This window comes from Alosa alosa, chromosome 18 (genome assembly GCF_017589495.1).
Source record: "Alosa alosa isolate M-15738 ecotype Scorff River chromosome 18, AALO_Geno_1.1, whole genome shotgun sequence".
NCBI classification, from domain to species: domain Eukaryota; kingdom Metazoa; phylum Chordata; class Actinopteri; order Clupeiformes; family Clupeidae; genus Alosa; species Alosa alosa.
In genome coordinates, this window is record NC_063206.1 from 12130257 (window position 1) to 12147756 (window position 17500).

General features: G+C 47.5%; 1 protein-coding gene across 1 annotated transcript in view; it reads right to left on the reverse strand.

Moving 5' to 3' along the window:
• Positions 1–17500, reverse strand: part of ehbp1 (EH domain binding protein 1) — a 156966-nt gene that overhangs the window by 26875 nt on the left and 112591 nt on the right. Inside the window, 5 exon segments of the mRNA XM_048269122.1 lie at positions 3284–3407; positions 6213–6313; positions 8540–8666; positions 13010–13167; positions 16236–16568. Coding sequence (XP_048125079.1) covers positions 3284–3407; positions 6213–6313; positions 8540–8666; positions 13010–13167; positions 16236–16568 — 843 coding nt within the window.

Sequence of the window (17500 nt, forward strand, 5' to 3'; positions counted from 1 at the left end):
TAATATTATTAAGCGTGGGTGCTTTTGTGGGCGATCTCGATGCGGCCCTACTCTGAAGGACACCGCTCCCCTTGGTGCGGGAATAACAAGTTCATTAAGCCGACGGCACCCCAGGAATTGAAATTCCCCAGACCTCGGCGAGCTGTTTATGCCCCTGCCTTTCCATCACCGAAAGCATCATTAGGCCACTGTGCTAATTAAGAGTTGTTAGAAAGTGAATTCTCAAACTGCAGATTAGAAAATTAAACTATTTACTGATTACATATTAATAGAAGACAACAATAGCGGTTGCCATAAGCTTGGAAGGCAACCAAGGAATAAATCTGTGTACTTAATTACCATAAACAATGGTTGCATAGAAATGGAGTTTTTATGTGCATTCCCCTCTGTAATATGTCTGATATCAGAAGACACTTGACAATTCTTGTTCAATTATCTCTATTATTTAATGTGCTGTGAACTGCTCTGAGTAAATAAATTAACCACCCCAATTACTTTGAATTCATCTGGGGAGACGATGCAATGGAAAATTGCAGAATTCTGCATTGTGCATAATCTAGAGGGAGGTGGGGGAGGAGGGCTGGAGATAGCAAAGAGAGAGAGAGAGAGGGAGAGAGGGAGCGAGAGAGAGAAAGAAGAGAGAAGAGGGGGAGAGAGAAAGTGAAGAGGAAAAAATAAAATAAGAAAGGAGAGAGAGGGAGCCAGAAGGAGAGAGAAAGCTACTGAAGCTATGCACACATAAATGAGATGTGGATGACGCCCTCCCTTAAGATCTGTCCACTGTTTTTCATCGGCCCTTTTACAGCTAGGAGATATTATGACACTGACACCGAAACATCAAACCACATACTTTTGGGGTTACCTTATTGTCTAATCTAGGGCTTCAAAATAACACATCGCTCTCAGACTAGGCACCTTGTGTTTAATTAATGCTTCTGTCACAATTGTTTTTCGTGATAGTGTACGAAGGGTGTTATTAAGTTTCAGTTACTAGAAATGGCATGACATTTGTCTGACATTTGGAAACTATGTGTCAATCTTTTGTAACCTCCCACCAATCCACATACACATAAAAACAACGTAAAGTCTGGACATAAAAAATTCAAAAAGGCATGTCTGTGCATGTGTGAATACAAATAGTGAGCTTCAAGGTTTATTTGTGTGTGTGTTTGCGTGTGTGTGTCTAATCTCAGTCAGAGAGTAAGTGAATGCTTCCCCCTTCCCCTGCATGCACCTGTCTCACACAAACCTGAGACAGGTGTGTGACCTCGACAATTTACAACTCTGCCCCGGAGACGTGCTGAGGGTACAGGTCCAGCCAGTTTGCTGCCTCACCACTTCCCCCGGGGGATACAGACGATCTGCGACGCCGCGACTGACCACACGCCTTGCTTGAAAAAGCGATGAGGGCTGAGGCAGGGTGTGTAGCCTGAATACCTGGGCACAAGGTGGATCTCTCTTGGCATGTCTGTACCTCGTGGGAGTAGCACGTCCTAAAGGTCTTCTGTTTGACTGTGGGTGGTGAGCGTTGTGAGGGATGTTGCTAAAAGGAGGCAAACGCAACTGGGGGGGACGAAGAGCAGCATTTTAAGACTGGGCCATGACTAGCGGGTACGTCGACTTGAGCAAATCCACGCTGGAGGTAGGAGACAGGGGGGGTGCCTCAGAGTTGAAGCCTGGCTGAAGCAGAAGAGCCTCTAGCCTCTGTGCTATCCTGTTCCCCTCACACCCAAACAGAACACCGTCTGCTCAACGCTCCTCTGACTATCAACGCTCTCCAAACGCCACTCATAGCAGGTGCTTGTAAGCACATTAAGCTGAGCTGCTTTCACTCACACTCACACACACACACACACACACACACACACACACACACACACGATGAATATTAGTTATTTATTCTAGCTGTGGTTCTGCGACATTCCCTTTCACTGCTGTTCTCATTTCAGGCCCTTCTAGCAACGGCACAGACAGCGTCGAGGCCGTAAATCACCTCCAAACAGGTGCCATCACCTGCAGCAGGTGAGAGAAATGTGGCCGGGGCGTTGGTGTGTACAGTAACGTAAGGTGGTGGGGGGAAGAGTGGCGCTACAAATTCTTACAGTGGGATTCATTTCTGCATGGCAGAGGGAGGGAGGGCAGGAGTGGGGAGGATGGTGAAGAGCAGAGGTGAACACACACGCACACGCACACACACGCACACACACACACACACACACACACACACAGGACAGATGGTCTCGATATTGCAAGGCGTTTAAATGCTACGGCTGTTTTCCCCGTTCTATCCTTCCTTTCTTTCTGTCGTATCTCTTTCTTGGCTTCCTTGCACTTTCCAAAACAAACCATGTGAGGGTTAAGTATGGAGAGAGCTAGGGATGATGTGTGTGTAGATGGTGTGTGTGTGTGTGTGTGTGTGTGTGTGTGTGTGTGGGGGGGGTGTTGGGTGCAGGGGAAAAAAAGATTTTGTTTGGTATCAGTAAACCGGACGCTGTTCTCCAATTTCAGTTTACTGAGTCAATGGAGCCTCTCCTCATGCTCGGCACACTGTTTCATGTCCCTTTTACAAGGCTTTAGCCAGCCAAATCTGTTCCCTCTGCCAGATCGCTCCCACACCAAAGAACTCCCTTCTTTTGCCTTTACACGTGTGTGTGTGTGTGTGTGTGTGTTTTGTGTGTGTATCTGTGTTTGTGTGTGTGCCACTTGCATCATTTTTTTTTTCAGGGGGTCCAACTCCCCCACACCCCCTCCCACTCCTCCTGTTTTACCCCTGCCACCACATGCTCCCTCCCCACCCCTCCCCATCTTACCCCCAACACGCCCCCTCTCTCCCCACCCTCTCCCCCTCCGCCCTGCCTTCCTGCCCCCTCTCCCCCTGCTGCAGCCTATCAATGAAGCCCAGAGATGTATTCGGGCTCTGCATGGCTGAGCGCGCTGTTCAATAGTTGCTGGCTCACGGCCGCTATCAGGGCCAGTTATCGTTTCCCGTGAAGGCTCCCTTATCGCCAGGGCCCAGAGAGGTTGCCGCCATCCGGAGCCTTTTCATTTTCCCGGGCAGGTCCCCCTCTTCTTCTCCCCTCTTCTTCCCTCCTCCCTCCTCCTCTCTCTCCCTCTCTCTCTCCATCCCTCCCTCCCCTCCCACTCTCCCTTTCTCTCTCACTCTCTCCCTCTTCCCCCGGCCCCAACATTCAGGCTTCAAAAAGATTCACACTTCCCAAACTCCGTAAGAGTTTGTGAACGCTCAATTTGCCAAAACTGTTTACAGTGTAATTGGGCGCCGTACCTGTGTCCATGAGATAGCGCAGCCTCTTCTCCACACCCGACGCACGGGTGTCAATTTGCTTCTGCTCGCTCTCCAGCGCTGCCAGCTCTCCCACAACATACTGACTGGTGTCTTTGAACGCTTTCTGCGAGCAAGAACAAACGGGGGGAGAAAAGGGGAAAAGGAGGGAGGGAGGGAGGGAGAGAGAGGGAGAGAGAGAGGCGTAGAGGGAGAGAGAGAGATGCAAAAGGGGGAGAGAGAGAGATGCAAAAGGGGGAGAGAAAGGGCGGGTTAAGAATCCACTGTCAGGTCTGAGTCACGTACAGTATTAAACAGTAGATGTCTCCTCTTTTTTGGTCAGTCCCACCATTATTTAAAACCTTTAAAAGGAGAACAAAACAATGGCAAGGGAGGAGGGAAACATAGAGAGCAAAAGACAGTCAGTCAAAAGAGTGTATTTTCTGAAACTCCTTTCTGAATTAAGGTGTGTGTGTGTGTGTGTGTCTGCATGTTGCAGGAGACTTGCACTGAGCATAACTGGATAAGAGATATTCCCATTGTTTGGTCCTATTGTTTTTGTTGTTTTGCTTTTATTTATTCTGTTGTTCTCTCATCAAACAGGCCCGCTAGGTGAGCTACGTTGATACTTCTTCATTCAATAACATGCAGACTCAACAACACCACTCGCTCTTACCAGCACTGCCTGGGCCAAAGACAACAGTATTTGAAGAAGACTCCAACGCTGTACTGCATTTGAATGCTATCTAATTGCACCATGTTGTTGGAAACAAAGCAAGCATGTGCCACTCAAAGCTACTTTGGTGTGTGTGTGTGTGTGTGTGCTGACTCTGAGCTGCATGTGCATTTTAATAAACGAGCGCGAGAGCAAAGTGTGACAGCAAAGGGGTGGCGGAGGTTATTAAAATGAAAATGAATGTATGACTGCAGGTCCTGCTCGGTGAGCACTGTGAAATAATCTAGATTTATAATCCAGGCTTACATCCCTCCATGCCCGCCCTCCTACATGTACATGCATGCACACACACACACACACACACACACATTTATGTATATGTATACAAACACACATACATAACACCCTTTCTCACACACAGACACTCATTCCCACCCCCTCTCTTTCTCTCTCACACACACACACACACTCATTCACACTCTCTGTTGAGACGGAGTGAAGTGCCGGGTGACCCTGCGGAGCCTGAGTCAGGCCTGGCGGATGATTGGCTGAGGGGGCTGAGTGGGGTCACGCCACTGTTTACCCTGGCTAATACTGGTGCCGCCGCACGGCTGAAATTGAAATAAATCTGAAAATTGAAATAAACGAGAAAAGGTGGGGCATGGCCTCAGGATCCATCACTGCTCTATCTCAGAGGGCCCTAGAGAGACACACACACACACACACACACACACACACACACACACACACACACACACACACACACACACACACACACACACACACACATCCCAGGCGACAGCACCCTCCGCCTACCGGGGTGGTACCCTGGCAGTCTGATTAGTGGGAATGACCTTAATTAAAAGCCATGCTTATTATTGAGTGTCTGTGATACAGAGCTCAATTACCCCTCCTCTCTGTTCCCCCACACTCCCCCTCTCCACTCTCTCCTACTTGCTATTATCAAAAGCGAGGGATGAGGTGAGTGTGTGTGTGTGTGTGGAGGGGGGTGGGGTGGGGTGGCGTGAGTGGTGGGCGGGTGTAGCAGGGTGAGAGAGAGAAAAAAGCAGGTGTTTATTTAAATTCACAGCTATAACTATATTTGGGTGGGGGAAAATAATATATATTTTTTTTTACTGCTGATGCATCCTCTTTTTTAATGGGAAAGAGAAGAAGTGCGAGTCAAGTGAGTGTGTGTGTGTGTGTGTGTGTATGAGGCATTTTGAGGAGGTGATGTGATGTGATGTGTGTGTGTGTGTGTGTGGAACGGTGGGAAAGAATGAAGAGGAGAAAAAAAAAAGTTGTATTTTTTTCCACCCAGGCCAGCACTTTTTCTGCCTCCGCGCGCTCCTCCAGGAGCTGTCCATCAAAGAGGAGAGGAGCCCGCGCTGGCGAGCCAGCCCTTCGCCCCGCGCTCTATCAAATATTTCCCTCACAAATCAATTTTACACATGATCAGCCCACTCCCCCCTTGCCGAGCAGAAGCCTTCACGTTAATTAAGTGAAGAAATTACCATATATATTATATTAATGCAAACATCATTCAGCTGGTAATTCTTGGCTGATCTGGATAATGGAAAGGTTGAACACCCATTAACCTCCTGCCCACCGGAGGAGGCAGGATGGGAAATCCGCGGCAGTCTCCAGTGACCTGACTCCCTGCGCCAATCCCGGGCTTGCCTTCACCAGTATCTAACTATTGTAATAATTAAAAATCAGCTGCGCTAGATCAATACTGCAAATCTTTTTTTCCCCCTCCCTCCCCCTCTCTGTAGAGAAGTTGAGTGTAGGGAAGAGAAGTGGCCTCTGATAGAAATATCTTTTTATTTCCTCTAAAAAGGGATGATTGGGGGAGAGAGACAGAGGAGGGGGAGCGCACAGTAAGCACTGGATGGCGTGATTTCAGAGTTTGGGGATGGAAGGGAAGAAAAAGGGTTGCATATTCTCTCACTCTTTCTCTCTTCTCTTCATCTCCTCTTTTTGTAATCTGACAATTATCACGGCGGTGCAGGCTAATTCTGACGTGAGGCTCTCTCAGGGTTTAAGGGACCGCAGATTGACATCGGGGAGGGGAAGACAGAAGGGGGAGTGTGTGTGTGTGTGTGTGTGTGTGTGTGTGTGTGTGTGTGTGTGTGTGTGTGTGTGTCTCACAGGGACCCCACCACGTCCCAGTACGTGTTATCAACATTATCAGACTACGCAGTCATGGAGAAAAGAAAGAGGGAGGGGTGAACGAATGAGATATGCATTAAGTACTTCATCTTCATACGGCCGACGTCCTGCCATCTCTGGCAGCGCGGCGCGCTCCTCATTCGGCCTCCTCAGGTCCTCAGGCACCGATCGCTGACGCTTTACCTCTGAAAGGGAGAAACAGAGGGAGAGGGAGATGTTTCAGACAGATAGATCTAACATCTGAGAGAGAGGAAAAAAAAAGAACAGGCAGCTAAAAGAGAAGGCTTTGGGAGGGTCGTTTGATCTTCAGCGGTGGACCTCTGAGATTGATATAACTGTGGAGTTTTCTTAATCAACCTAGACAGAGGTGTGTGTGAGTGTGTGTTTGGAGTAAAGGACTAGGACTGTGTAAATTCAACTTGTGTTTGTCTTAAACTGGGGTGGTTGAAGACCGCTAGGTGTGGACACAGTAGGACACAGGTGTGGAGGCGGTGGCCTTGTGTTTAAGATTGTAGACAGAGTTGGCAGAGGCGCAACATCTGGACATCACCTCACACTCCTCAGGGATTCCTGCAAACGCGATCCCTCCTTAAACACACACACATCCACCCCAACTGTCAACACCTCCCACCACGGTCACAGCCACTGTGATTACCACCTAATCGCCAGGGATGGACAAACATTTTACACTAAAATAACAAATATCCTAAATTTAAGTGTATCAAATGATCTACAAAATATATTAGCCATGCCATGTATCAAAATAAAATGCAGTATTTTTTGTATTTTGCTACTAATACTAAAAATACTCTTTAAAGGGAGCATGAAATCACTGCAAACATTCCATATCTATTTAATCTATTCCTTCATCAGTACGTTGACTCTTTTTAGTAAGTGGACAGTGTTTGAGAGCAACAGCTTTTCTCTGCCTATGAGATATGCCATAAATCTGCAAACAGTCAACAGAAAAACTATGCTGACCTGCCTGTTACATTTCATAGCCTAAATACTGTATCAGAGATGTACTCAAAAAAATCACAACTGAACTTGTCAAGTGGTACAAAGTGGAGACAAAGTCTGTGACATTGTCAATGCATGCCGAGATTGCTTGATATTGCACTGTGCAACGCTGTTGATCAGGAAGTAGCATTACCCTTTTAGTTGGTTTTTAACCAAAGACTTTCTAATGAGACACAACACTCAAAAAATCCTCCATAGAAATGCATGGGGTTAGTTTGTAACGCCAATATGGCCGTTGTCTACACATATCCCACCCCTTCCTCGGCAAAACGTGGACATGTGAATACATTGAGCCAATCATGTGGTGTGATGTGAATACACTGAGCCAATCATATGGTGTGTTGTGAAGACATCATGCCAATCATGTGTTGTGAACTCGCCGCTGGAGCATGATTGGTGACTGGAGCATGATTGGTGATACTGATGATTAAAGTTTTCAAAAAACTTGACGCTGGTGTGATAGGAAGTGTATTGTGTGTGAGCAACCTACATGTTACTTATCTTGCACTGGATCTTGAGTAAGGCACTTACCCAAAGTTGCTCCGAGGCAAGTTGGCCTTTGTCATCCTGTCTGTAAAGGCCCAGAACGATAGCCCAGAACTTATAAAGATAACTAAAGAAATATCGTTCTCGCTATTATGAATGACGACGTTCACACATAAACTATAATGATAACGACATGAAGAACGATATTGTTGGGGATCACTTTCAGAGCGATTTTTAGAACGATAAAAAGCTAATAGGCCATCAGAACCCATCAAATTTTAACTGTTACATTCATTAACAAGGAGAGACTTTGTTTTTCGCTGTTCAGTGTGAACGCTTTTATCGTTATGGTTATAGTTATCATTATCGTTCTTGGTGTGAATGACCCTTAAGTCGATTTGGATAGAAGTGTCTGCTAAATGCATTATGTAATGTACCGGTAATGGGAAAATTGTCAGCACAAGTCTGAGGTTACAGTACTTTCATTGACTTTTATGTCATCATATGTTTTACCAAAAATATTTGCCAGTATTTTCAAATTAGAAAAATATACACCTAGTATTTTGATACAAAATACAGAGCAATTTTCTTCAACCCCCAAAAAATACAAATTACAATATACTCTTTTGTATTTGAAATATGTATTTTAAATACTGCAGTGGACCCAAGATGGGAAGGGCCAGACATAGGCCTACTTCATCCAGAACAGGGAAATCTGGTTGTGTACCTGACATGGTGAACAGGTTGTTTAACTTGCTGTGGTGAACAGGTTCTTTAACCAGCTGTTGTGAACTAGAGGCTTTTTTCTTAATATCTAGGTTAGGTCTAGGAAGGTTTTTTGTGTTGAGGAAAGAGAGGTAGAAAAAGGTGTCCTCAGACACCATCGGGGCAAGAGGGCAGCTCACCTGGTCTGGTCTCCACGTACTGGCTGAAGGACTTGAGTTGGGTCTTCCTGACTGCTGACTCCTTGTTGAAGACCACCGGGCTGCGCAGACGCTCCGACGCCCTGCGCAGACGCTCTGCTCGCAGCTCCTAGTCACACAAACAACAGTCCATCAGCAGAAGACAATTTACATACACGCAGACACACAGTTTTGAAAATACTGTGACATTTTTTTTTAATCCAGAAGGTTGTCTTAACACTCCCTCCATGCATCTCTGATAATCCTTCGCTCTAAAGACAAATAAGGAATGAGTTTAAAAAAAATGAACAAGAGGAAGTGGTAAAAATGGCAATTAAGTCGACTTTCAACAGAAGCCCCAGCCAGAAAATTTATTCAGATTATGCAAATTAAAAGCGCTATTGTTTTCAAAGTGAACATGTGTCGGAACTGTGCGCCCACGACTCCCTATCAACTTCACATTGAAATGTATTATGATGAGTGCGGCCCAATAAGCCAAGCGGAGTGGAAAGTGAAACGACGGCTTCCCGAATCGCGTTCTCCTCACGACAACGATAATAAAAGGGGGGAAACGCGTAATAAAATTCACAATTAGCGTACACGTTCCACTGCTCGAGACCGAGCAGGCGAAACATTGTTAGTGCCAGCGATAGTTCAGCAGCATGTGTTCAGAATCAGACTGCTAATAAAGACCACACACACACACACACACACACACACACACACACACACACACACACACACACACACACACACACACACACACACACACACACAGTGTATTCTGTCTGTTTTATTTTTACAAAACAATTCGGCAATTAAGGCACGCCTGGTGATAACTATGCACGCACTCTTGTCGGCTTTTTGAACTGCCAGAGGAGAGAGGCAGTGTCAACACTTTTCTCAGGGCTCTTTATCCAATCAGTTCATGTACTTATTCAGACTGAAACTGGTCTCATTAGTTGACTCGGGAGACAGACCGGAGCACTCTGCACAAACTGTTCTTACAGATGGCGGTTAAAATGTATTTTTCTAAGGCCAATTAGTTAAAGGAAATTGAGCTATTTTGTAAGAAACTAGTCAAAATGGCGGCTCTTGGCTCTCTAGCATTAGTAGGCCCAAGGCGTTGTGAGGTGTCTGATGGGAAAATGGCTCTGGGCTTGACTGTTTATTTGTCTCCGGAGAATCCCCAAAGGTCTTCACCTTCCCTGATTCAGCTCATGTTAACCTTCAAACGCAACACACCAAATACACATGCAAGCCCACTAGACCTCCAGGCTCCCTGAGGGACCCCCCCCCAAATGACTCCCCACCTCTCAGCAGCTACCCCCTGAACACCTGCCCCCTTGTTGGTCCCCTCTTACCCCTGGAACGGGCAGATACCAGGGCGGCTTCCCGCATCGCGATCTGCCCTCCCTTATCGCTCATCGCCGTCATCATGATTGGGGCGGTTGGGTATTACTTTGGCAGAGGCGGGGTTTCTCTGTGCGTATGTGTGTGTGTGTGTGTGTCTGTGTGTGTGTCGGGCCTGGGATGCGTGACTAATGGTGCGGTCTGCTGCATGCTGCAGCCGGTTATCATGCGCAGGCAAGGCTGCGGCCTCCCTCCGCATAGAGACAATCGCTAATGAGACAGGAGCGCAGGGCTCCCGGACCATTCTACCGCCTCAAGGAGTTCTGGGATAGCAAATCCTCCAGGGAGGAGAACAGTTTATCCTCCTTTTGTAAAGAAAAAAAAGAGAGAGACTGCAAAAGAAAAGGAAAAAACGAAAGAATGAAATACTGAATGCCTCCTTTGGTAAATCTGCCTAAAGTGTGTTCTTAATATGTTTTTGTTTTTAGTAGCTTGGGGAGAAAATGGATGGAATTCTCTGGAGAGGGTGAGATTTAAAAACAAAAAAAGGCTAAATAAAACACTGGCAGTTAAAAAAAAAAACAATCATAAAAGAGAGAATGTCATGCATGGAGAATATCATTAACGTGGAAGTACTGTGACAAAACAGTAGCAACTACGGCAGAACAGAGAAGTCGTCCATTCTGACTCCACACTGAGATCCTCATATCCCACCTCTTCTGCAACGACATGAAGAAGTGTACGGGATGAGAAGGAGCGAGAGAAAGAGGGAGAGAGAGAGAGAGAGAGAGAGAGAAAGAACTAAAGATTGGGAGTGAGAGAATGAGAGCTCCTTTGTAACCAAAGAGAGATGAACAACGCCAGAGAGTAGGAAGTAAGAGTGCGGGATGAGGAGAGGGGCGTAGAGCCTAATTGAAAGCCTCTTATGACATCCTTGCTCTGACTGCATCAGGTTGGGTATCAGCTTGGCAGGCTGGTCCTAAGCCTGACAGCTCTAACCAGGGGTACTTAGCAGAGAAAACAAACACTGTTGATTTTTTTTCTCCCCCCACCCCTCCCTCCTCCTCCTTTGCAGAGCCCCTGCTAACCGCTGAGGGCTTGGCAATATCACCAAGATTAGCCTGACAAATCCTGCTATGAGCCCGTCTGTCTTTGGGGACGAGCTAGAGCCCCCTCACACCCCTTGCTCCACCCTCCTCCACCACATCACCACCACCACAACCAACACACACACACACACCCCTGAGGCAACAAACGACACAAGTTAGCCTTAAGCTCGAGGGGAAGTCAGCAACTCTTGTAGAGCATCGTCGTCGAGCAAACCACTATGGCATCAGTGAAGAGTGGGAGTCTACAAAACATGATACGAGACCATCCCTTTGACGATGGTAGCTGTTCAGTAAATGCTTTCAGGAAACACTTCCTGTTAAAGAAAATCATCCTCACGCAAACTACTTTTACCGGAGCTAGCGTCTTTTATCACAACTACTTTTGAGCCAGATGCTTTCAGTCCAGCAGCTTCTGCTCAACATCTCTATTTGATGAGAGCTGAAGTGGACCAGGCGGCCAGCGTGGCTTCCCCCTGATGTCTAAAGCAGTGCGGCGGGGAGAGCCGGAGCTCTTTGTGGCTGCTCTTTGTCTGGAGGGAGAGCGCCTGAGTGGGGATCACTTTCAACACCAGCGTATAGGAAACTGGCTGGCTACAGGGGGAGAGAGCAATGAAAGTCATTGTCTTGGCACATCAAAGCTGTCCCTGTACATCTGGTTGGAGGAAATCCCTTCCGTCAGCAGGGTGATCCAAAAGGGGAAAAAACACAGAGAGAGAGACAGAGAGAGAGAGAGAGAGAGAGAGAGAGAGAGAGAGAAAGAGAGAGAGAGAGAGGGAAAAAAAAAAAAAAAAAGAGTAAAAGGAGAAGTGTGCAGGTGGGGTGAAGAGGGTCTCAAACGTGACTCACAGTCACCACCTGAGGGCTCTGGATACAAGAGGATGCCCATCTCGTCCAGAACAAAAAAAAAAAAAACTCCCTTCCTGTAAAAAAAATACTGGTCCTTCAGGAAAAGAGACACAGACTCACACGTAAACATTTCCATCACTTCAACTCACACTTAAACATCTCTCATCAGGGGGAAGGTCTTTAGCCCTTTTTTTGCACCCCCATTCACCCCTCTCCCTCCCCCACATGAAGCAAAAACCAGTAAATCGGAGATCAAATCACCATGCTCGACCATAAGCAAAGGGGACCGAGGTAAAGTAAGCGGACATTTAGTGTTTGACAACAGTGGCCCTTTAAGGAGTGGCCCTTTTTTTTTTTTTTTTTAAATCCATGGAACAGATGTCAGGGTTGCCGCACGACGCCTCGGCTGTCGATACTCGTGCGGCTGCCGCTGGAGCCGCTGCGATGCTTGACTGCTGAAAAGGTCAGACTTGATGGGACGGTTCGTACGCAGCCAGCCAGCCAGGGTGTAATTATGCCTGCGCGTGTGCTTGGGCTTTGCGCCTCTTCAGAGTTGTTTTTCTTCTTCTCCTCTTTCCTATCTGGGAAGCGTTGAGCTATTAAACGCAGGGTAGTCAAACGGAGAAGTGCATAAAGAATCAACTGGAGGTGAGGAGGGGGTCGATGCAACTCAATGTATTTGATTGACCTCAGAGGCTGCATGGCAGATAGCGAGACTGAGCAAGTGGGTAAATGTGCATGTGTTTGGGTGGGTGTGTGTTTGTATGGGAGAGCGAATGTGTGCAGGCTTCTGTTTGAGGGAATGGGACTAAAAGTTAAATGTGAGCCTGTGTTTGAGGGTGTGTATGCAAATACTGTATGTGTGTGTGTGTGTGTGTGTGTGTAGTGCATTACATAAATGTCTGTATGTCATTGTGTGCAACTACGCGTGTAAGCAAGATGATATGCTGTTGTGTCTCTGATTTGTTATGTTTGTGTTATATGACCTAGGCGTGAGTGATTGATTGAGAGAGAGAGAGAGAGAGAGAGAGAGAGAGAGAGAGAGAGAGAGTGTGTGGTGGTGGAGTGTGTGTGTGTGAGAGTGAGTGAGTGAGTGAGTGAGTGAGTGAGTGTGTGTGTGTGTGTGTGTGTGTGTGTGTGTGTGTGTGTGTGTGTGTGTGTGTACCTGCTCCTGCTCTAGGGTCTCTGTGGGGCTGATGGGGGAGGTGGTGGAGGCAGTGAGTGAGGAAGAGGATGACGACGACGAAGGAGAGCTCCCTCCCTGCGGCCGCACCTCCACCAGCTTCTTCAGCTTCAGGTCCACATGACGGCTGTTCAGCACACCTGCGAGAGGTCCACGCACAGGTGAGTAAACAAACAAAAACACACACACAAAAACCCTATTGCACAGACACACATACAAACAAACACACCACTACACAGTAGACAACAAACATCTACACAGAAACAGCACTGTGACGGATGATGGGGACATAATCGATGACTGTAAAAAGTCATCGGGACAAATGCAGGGCTTCCAATGGCACACAGACAGCATGAGGACACAGGGAGACACTATGGAAGGGCCGATGAGAGGGGGGACAGTGGCGTGTGGCCTTCCTTATTTCCACATGAATACAGAAGGGGAGATAAGGAAGCGATCGACACGGATAGCCCTTAGCGCACAATGGCAGGCGGCGGTGGTGGCGTCTGGTAAAAGGAATGCAGCGCGGCAACAAAAGCGATGAATATACAGGAGCTGATAGGACTGGAGGATATCGCCAACAGGCAGAGGGGCAGAGATAGTCACAAGCTGCTGGGTAAACTTGCACGAGGAGATGTCTCCCCGCGACATGACAGCCCTTTCCCTGCCTCATTCCATTCCTCCTCTCTCTCTCTCTCTCTCTCTGAGTCTGTCCATCTTAATCTTTGTCTGATGTTTGTCATATTTTCCCGGGCACCCTGGGCCATCTCAAACACACCTGGTTGGTAAGATACCCTCTTCAGCGAGAGCTGCTATGCTGTTTGAGTTCTGATGTGGCCTCCTTCACCAGCTCTCCTCTCCTCTCCTCTCTCTCCCTCTACCTCCATTCCTCCTCATCTTACACTACCTCTGTCTGACCACACGGTGAATGCTGGCCAAAAGTGCCTGGCACAAAGAGCGTCCTGTTGGCTCCGTGTTCTGAGGCCAACATTCCGGAACCCTCGTGCTCGTCTGGTCTGGCCTGCTCCGGTCCCTCTGCAGTAATCTCGCCTGGGCACCTGAAGCCAGGACCTGGGCTCTCTAGCGTATTCCCTTTATCCTCCTCCTTTCTACCTTTCTGCTCTCTCCTTCTCCCTCTCTCTCCAACTCAGCATATTTCCATTCCCCCTCTTTCCTATTTTCCTTCTCCCCATCCCTTTCAATCTGCTCTCCCTCCATGTAGATCCCTTTCTCCCCCTCTTTATATTTTATTCATCTAAATTCATTGTGCTTATTCATTGTGCTCCCCCTCCCTCCCTCCCTCCCTCTCTCTCTCTCTCTCCTCCAGCTGCTCTGTGAAGCTGCTCTCTCAGGCCCAGTGTTGGTGGCTCTGGCCTTGCCCTCCCCTGGCCCTCGCTGTGCGCCAGGAGCCGGGGCCGTGCCAGCGCACTGGGCCGGGGGAGATGAAAGAGCAGGAGGGAGGCCGTTTCATCTGCAGCCCCCCTACAACACACACACACACACACACACACACACACACACACACACACACACACACACACACACACACACACACACACACACACACACACACACACACACACAACACACACACACACACACACACACACACATCGCTATAGCGGCTACAAGACGCGAGGTTAACGTGCACATTGGTCGCATTTAATGCACATACATACTAGGCACATCCGGGCATTACCCCACATATCCGTGATGCAATTGATGCCACCCCAACACCACGGGATGCATTTATCGCTCTATGGCAGGGACTCGATAAGGGAAGAGGGGGTGTGCGGGGGGTGTGTGTGGTGTGGGGCGGGGTGGGGTTAGGGGGTGAGGGCGACTGGGGGTGTCCCAAAGTTTGCTTGCCTGCAAACTGCCTCAAATCTCCACAAATGAAAGGCAGGGAGGAGGGGAAACTGTGTAAATACCAGCGAATAAAACATCAGAGGGGGAGGCAGGTGGTGCAAGCAGCACGGGCCAGCCGAGGATGCTGGGAACTTCAGAGTGGACACAGCCCGAGCCCTCTCCGCCAATTTGGTCCAGTGAAACGGGCAGATATGTAAAGCGGGAATGTGCTAACGGGGGAGGCTTATACGATGAAGAATAATTTCCCCCCGCATAGAGCGGCGTGAGCGTCTCTGTTGAGTGTGTCTCTCTGCCAACTCGGCAATAGTGCCTGATCAACAAGTAGGTGACAGGAAACACAACAAGTCTGGGCAACACGCAAAAGATAGTCAGCAAAACTGTTCACTTCAACTTGTGTGCGCTTGTCTGTGTGTGTGTGTGTGTGTGTGTGTGTGTGCGCGTATGAGAGTGTGTATGTGTGCGCCTGTTTTAGGCAGGAGAAAAAATGGACAAAATAAAAGAAAAAGTGTAAAATAAATAACAAGAAACAACAGAGAGTGACAAAAAACAAATAAACTGAGATATTGGCACTTCAAAGTGAGAGAGACAACTCATGTCTCCCCGTTAGCGGAGCCATGGCTATCTCATATCTGCAGGAAAACTGCAGAGAAAAACAGCTAATTAAGTTACCTCCCAATATTTACAGAAAGTGTTTTAACGCAGATATGTTTTGTTGTCTGTAGAATGTTGTGCTGGATTTTAATTAATATTCAAAGTTCTGAAAAAAAAAAAAAAAAAATCAGAAGCCTTCATAAAATAAAAGCATAAACAGGAAACGCTTTTCTCTTCTTTTCAACTACTAAGACATTTGTTTTAGTTTGGAAAACAGCCATTGAGTGATGCCATGCTAATTTGGCTAGGCATGCATACTGAAACAGGTCAGAAGAAGTAGAAGGGAGTATCAGGGGAAGGCTTAATAGTTAGTAGTGAGAACAGCACACAGATGCAAGAAAAGTACAGAGCACAACTGAACAGACATCTGATGTCCCGAGTGACATCTGGGAATTTGGCCAAATTAGCAATAAGGTACATGACCCAGCACACTAGTTCCAACAAAGCCCAGTGGTGAAACCATTTTTTTTTTTTAATTGCCAGTGAGAAAATTTGGTCTTTTCTGTCCAATAGCTGGTTTGTTTTTGAGTACAATGTCAATGACTTAATTCAGAGGTCTGTTCTGTGCTCTATGACAATAAAAGGACAAAAACAGACACAACACAATCACAACCACACTCATTCACCCACACAACAAAGACAGCTTTGACAGGCCATGCACAGGCAGCCCAAGTGTATGCCCCATTACCCAATGCTGCTAGGTCACTGGCGGGGTTAGTAAAGTTGTCCTCCAGGACGTAGGAGTACTCGGGCACCTCCTTGAGGTTAGTATCTACGGCAACAGCAGCCACGGCCGGCAGAGGAGAGATGGCGGCGTGGACAGGGCCAGCAGCAGCAGCAGCAGCAGCAGGGGCTGATGTGAAGGCAGCTACCGAGGCAGAGGCCTGACCACCAGCGACCACCACTCCTGCCATGCCCTGCCCTTCAACACCACTTCCACCACCCTCCTCCACCATCTCCTCCTCCTCCTCCTCCTCCACACCAACACCAGCACCGCCTGCTGCCTCACCATCCACCAGATCTGTGAGAACATCGCCATGGTGGCGAAGAGAGAATGGGTGCATGTTAGACCAGAGGGAGGGAAGACCGACAAATCAGATTGAATTCAGTGGTTGCACATGCTACAGAGAAATGTTAGTTCACTTAAGAACAGAAGTGGTGACAACAACATTAAATGCTCATGTAAGAGAAAACACACCAAACATCTTGCGACACACATTAGACATGCACTTAATATTACAAATCAGTTACCACCAGACAGCACTGTTTCAGAGCTGACAAGACACAGCAAAAAATAACACTGTCGATCTATTAGGATAGATCTATATAGGAAAACATAGATTACAAACTTAGATGACACAATCTTGGTTACATCATTAAGCTTAACACATTGGGTCCAATATGATAAAGCCACACAGTCCAGCGACTGCTAGGTTTTCAGATGTGCATTTCATCCACTGTGGTTATATGTATATGTATGTATGTAAACAGAATGCACTGGGTGGAGGACTTGTCAGCGGACACATGACCCAGTTTTTTTTTTCTGTTCTCCTCCCTGTGCATCTGACTAGAGATGCACGGGATGGAGATTTCCGGACGCGGTCTCCTCCATCTCTGTGCTTTGCCAGCCTCTTCAGAGCCTCTCTTCCACATCCGTGAGGCTCCCGATCCGGAGCCCAGGCCCCTCCGCTGGCTTGGCACTGTGCACAGCGCACTGTGATCTCTTCATATTGATCTGATTCAGTCATACAGTTAAGCGAGGCGAAGCAATCTCAGAAAAAACACACACACACACACACACACACACACACACACACACACACACACTGGTGCTCACAAATCTACACACACACACAAACACACACGGCTGACATGGCACTTGATTAAAACTTGTACACACACCAACATGCACACACACCCACACACAATAAAATGCACCCACACACAATAAAA